Genomic DNA, 4,025 nt, shown 5'->3' with positions numbered 1-4,025 from the left:
CACTAGCATTTTTCCTATAGTCAAAACACAAATTAATTTAAAAGAAAAATACTTGTCAACGTTTTTATTCAATATACCCATATACGCGAGACAATTTTAAACACCAAACAATAATAAAACATAATACATAATTATAGACATATCAAAATTTATCATTATTTGATACAAAGACAACGAAATGATAGTACCACTACAAGAAAAGAAATGTAAGTAAAGACCAACTAATGTTAGTTGCACAAAAAGATGTGGTAATTGAAAAATAAAGACTAAAGTGTCTCGATTTTAATAAAGATAAGTGACAATTGAATAATAGGGACTAAAGTTCTTAATTGTCATCCTTTTTCTGTGCAACCAAATGATAATGGACTTTGCTTACATTTTTTGTAGTCTACCTAGATAAAAAATAACACGATTTGACTTGATTCTCAATCGTGGATGTAGATTTTTCGGCCAAAAAAAAGAAAATGGTCTGAGTTTGTAACTTTGAAGCCAACATCAAGGGAATGAAAAGAAATAAGCCATTTTCTATACACAGCCCGCAACAGAAAACCATAGTGTGACCTTAAAACCCAACCGACCACAACCTTGGAATTTTGAAGATGGCAGTCAAATACTCGCCAAACATGCCTTTTACTTTTTCCTCACTTTTTTTCTGTGTGCATGACCCACATGACTGAAATCCCTTTTGCCTCTCCGTCTCTTTCTGTATTACTGTATATATACCACTCTGCCTCTCCTCTCACAACATAAGCCTCTCTCTCTCTCTCTCTCTCTCTCTCTCTCTCTCTCTCTCTCTCTCTCTCTCTCTCTCTCTCTCTCTCTAGCTCTCTCTCTCTCTCTCATTCAATAGCTAGCTAGCAATGGCTTCCACAATTGGCATGCCCAGCACAAACATGAACCAGCATGTCACATTTTCCGAAAATATCCGGCAGCTACGGTCGCATTCTTTTGGGCAAATTAGTCTGCCCAAAAGAACTGAAACGACGGCAGCTTCTAAGCAAGCAGTTGTCGCTTCTTCTGCAGTTGCCACTAAAGTGACAACAAGTAGAGCTCATGTCAAAACTAGGCTAACTAGCTGTAACTCTAGTACAACTGCTGATTTGGCTCATAGCTGGAGAGAGATCCAAGGTTCAAACAACTGGGAAAATCTGGTGGACCCACTACACCCTCTTCTACAACAAGAGATAATCCGGTACGGCGGCTTTTTGACAGCGTGTTACAAGGCCTTTGATCTTGACCCTAACTCCAAACGCTACCTCAACTGCAAATACAGTAAGAAAAACATGTTCAAAGAGGTTGGCATGGAGAATTGTGGCTATGATGTCACCAAGTACATCTACGCCACTCCTGATATCAACATCCCAATCCAAAACGGCGACTCCTGCGGCCGTTGGATAGGATACGTCGCGGTGGCCTCGGACGACGCCGTTCGGAGGCTTGGAAGAAGAGATATCATCATCACGTTTCGAGGCACAGTCACTAACCCCGAGTGGGTTGCAAACCTAATGAGCTCCCTGACTCCGGCCCGGCTCGACCCTCACAATCCAAGGCCAGACGTGAAGGTCGAGTCCGGCTTTCTAAGCCTTTACACCTCAGACGAAAGCGACAGCAAGTTCGGCCTAGGAAGCTGCCGGGAACAGCTTTTGTCCGAGGTGTCTCGGTTGCTAAACAAGTACAAAGGCGAAGAGCTCAGCATAACATTAGCCGGACACAGCATGGGTTCTTCTCTGGCTCTTCTCCTTGCTTACGACATCGCTGAGCTCGGACTGACGTTTGTCAGTCCGAGCCGGAAAACCCCCGTCGCCGCGTTCTCGTTCGGAGGGCCGAGAGTTGGGAACGCGGCTTTCAAGCGACGGTGCGAGGAGTTAGGAGTGAAGGTGTTGAGAGTAGTGAACGTGAATGACCCCATAACCAAGATGCCTGGGGTTGTATTCAATCATGAGAATTTTAGGGTTTTGGGGGGTGGAGGTTCATTTGAGTTCCCTTGGAGTTGCTCGTGTTATGCACACGTGGGTGTTGAGTTGGTACTTGATTTCTTCAACATGCAAAACCCTTCATGTGTTCATGACTTGGGGAGTTATATCAACTTGCTCAAGTGTCCCAAGAGAGTGCAGATTCAGAAGGAGGGTGTGGATTTAGTCAATAGCGCAAAAGAATTGCTCTTGAATTATTATGTGAGCACCCAAAATTTCAACATGATGCAGCTGCCGATCCCATGGAGAAGTAGTAGTGTAGCTAGTAGTGCTGCTAGCAATATGGTGAACCTGCAGGTTCAATCACAGAGAACATAATTTGTTCATGAAATTTTACTTAGGATGTTTCCATCAATCAACTCCCCAGCCTTGTAATTTTTGTTTAGGAAAAGGGGTATGTGAATTGTGTGATTAGAATAGACTTGTCATCTAATTTATTGTACATTAGAGAGAGTAAGAAATATAACCTTTGGAAAGAAATCAAGAGGTTGAAATTTTGCAGCGAATTTTGAACCTATTATTTATTGATCAAGTTTTGTAGAATTATATATGCATTTGTATGATTCATTTCCTTAATTTTTTTTTGTTTTTCTTTGTTTTTTCTGTGTGTGAGTAACCTTTTATATATTGGTGAACTATGAAATTTTAGGATCCCTATGTGCAAGATTCATGTGTATTTGGTATAAATTAAATGCAGTTTTTAACCTATTAGGTAAGTTAATCAAGATTCCCAGAAATGTGAGACAAGTGTGTTCACTGCACATGAAAAACCTTGGATATAATGCATTTGACCATGAAATATCAATTATTGAACCCTTATTTATATGGGAGAAAAACATTTTTAGTCCTTGTGTTTTACCTCGAAAACATATTTGGTCCCTGTGATTTTAAAACTCCAGATTTGGTCCTTCTGTTTTACGTTTTTTGAATATAAGGACAATTTTAACAAACTCAAAATTTTAATTTTCGTTTAAAAATCAAACTGAAGATTACATACATCATTTCTTGTCATTTTTGAGTAAAACTCTCGAGTTTAATTCTTAGTTTTAATTTAAGAAAAAAATTTATTTTGGTTATAAAATGTCTTTAAATTGCAAACAATATAAAACACAATGACCAAATGCGGAGTTTTGAAAACCACGTACATGGACCAAATTTGTTTTTAAGGTAAAACACAGGGACCAAAATTGTTTTTTTTCCCTATTTATATTTATAGGAAAATTAAATTGTCATCTATATATAGGGCCTGTTTGGTCCACAGATTGGAAGCTTGAAAAGGAGAAAATAAATTTATTCTCATTTTTGGTAAGTGCAAGATGGAAAAGCAATTTATGATTTATGGGAAAGTGATGTCCCAAAAAAGAAAAAATGATCTCTCCTACTAGCTTATGGTTTTCCCTTGTGCATGTGGAAACATTAATTATAATGACATTTTTTTCAAGACCAAATAACCCATTTTAATAAGTGAAAATACTAATTCTATCCATAAGAAACTGTTAGCATTCTATTTATTTATTAGTATTATTTGTGGGATCCCACATTTAGGCTTATTTGTGGGATCCCTCATGAGCCCACTCCATATAGTATTTTAGCCATCCGAATTATTTATTTTTTAAGTCTATATTCAAAGATCATGCTAGCAAAAACTAAGCAAATCTGAAATCATTAATTAAGCTATCAAACTTTAATCAAATAAATAGACGAACAAAATATTTTCAATAAACACGTACTTGAAATGGTGATCATTTAATCAACGGTCAAATAGTTTCCGATCAACCTAATTTTTGCAATCCCGATCCTTCAATGGAAATAAAAAAAAAATAGACGGTTCCGATTATCAAAATACAATAGTGGGCTAATAAGGAATCCCACAAATAAGCCTAAATGTGGGATCACACACCTGAAGCTCTCTCTCTCTCTCTCTCTATAAATATATATAACTATACTATTATAAAGCCAGAAGACACAATTTGGTGTTACAAGCTTCACAAAAAATGAGAATGCCAGAAATACCATTTATTAAACAAAACAATCAATAAAAAATAACCTAGT

At 37.4% G+C, this 4,025-nt stretch overlaps 1 protein-coding gene across 1 annotated transcript; it reads left to right on the top strand.

Moving 5' to 3' along the window:
• Positions 1-843: 843 nt before the first annotated feature.
• LOC147292970 (galactolipase DONGLE, chloroplastic-like) lies at positions 844-2,466 on the top strand. Its single transcript, XM_086234107.1, has one exon. It carries the CDS (start codon positions 861-863, stop codon positions 2,289-2,291), a length of 1,431 nt encoding a protein of 476 aa, XP_086090233.1. The 5' UTR covers positions 844-860; the 3' UTR covers positions 2,292-2,466.
• The last annotated feature ends 1,559 nt before the right edge of the window (positions 2,467-4,025 follow it).

This window comes from Dryas octopetala, chromosome 2 (genome assembly GCF_963921425.1).
Source record: "Dryas octopetala chromosome 2, drDryOcto1.1, whole genome shotgun sequence".
Taxonomy (NCBI): domain Eukaryota; kingdom Viridiplantae; phylum Streptophyta; class Magnoliopsida; order Rosales; family Rosaceae; genus Dryas; species Dryas octopetala.
The sequence above is the reverse complement of the archived record's forward strand: the minus strand, read 5'-3'. Positions and strand labels throughout refer to the sequence as shown.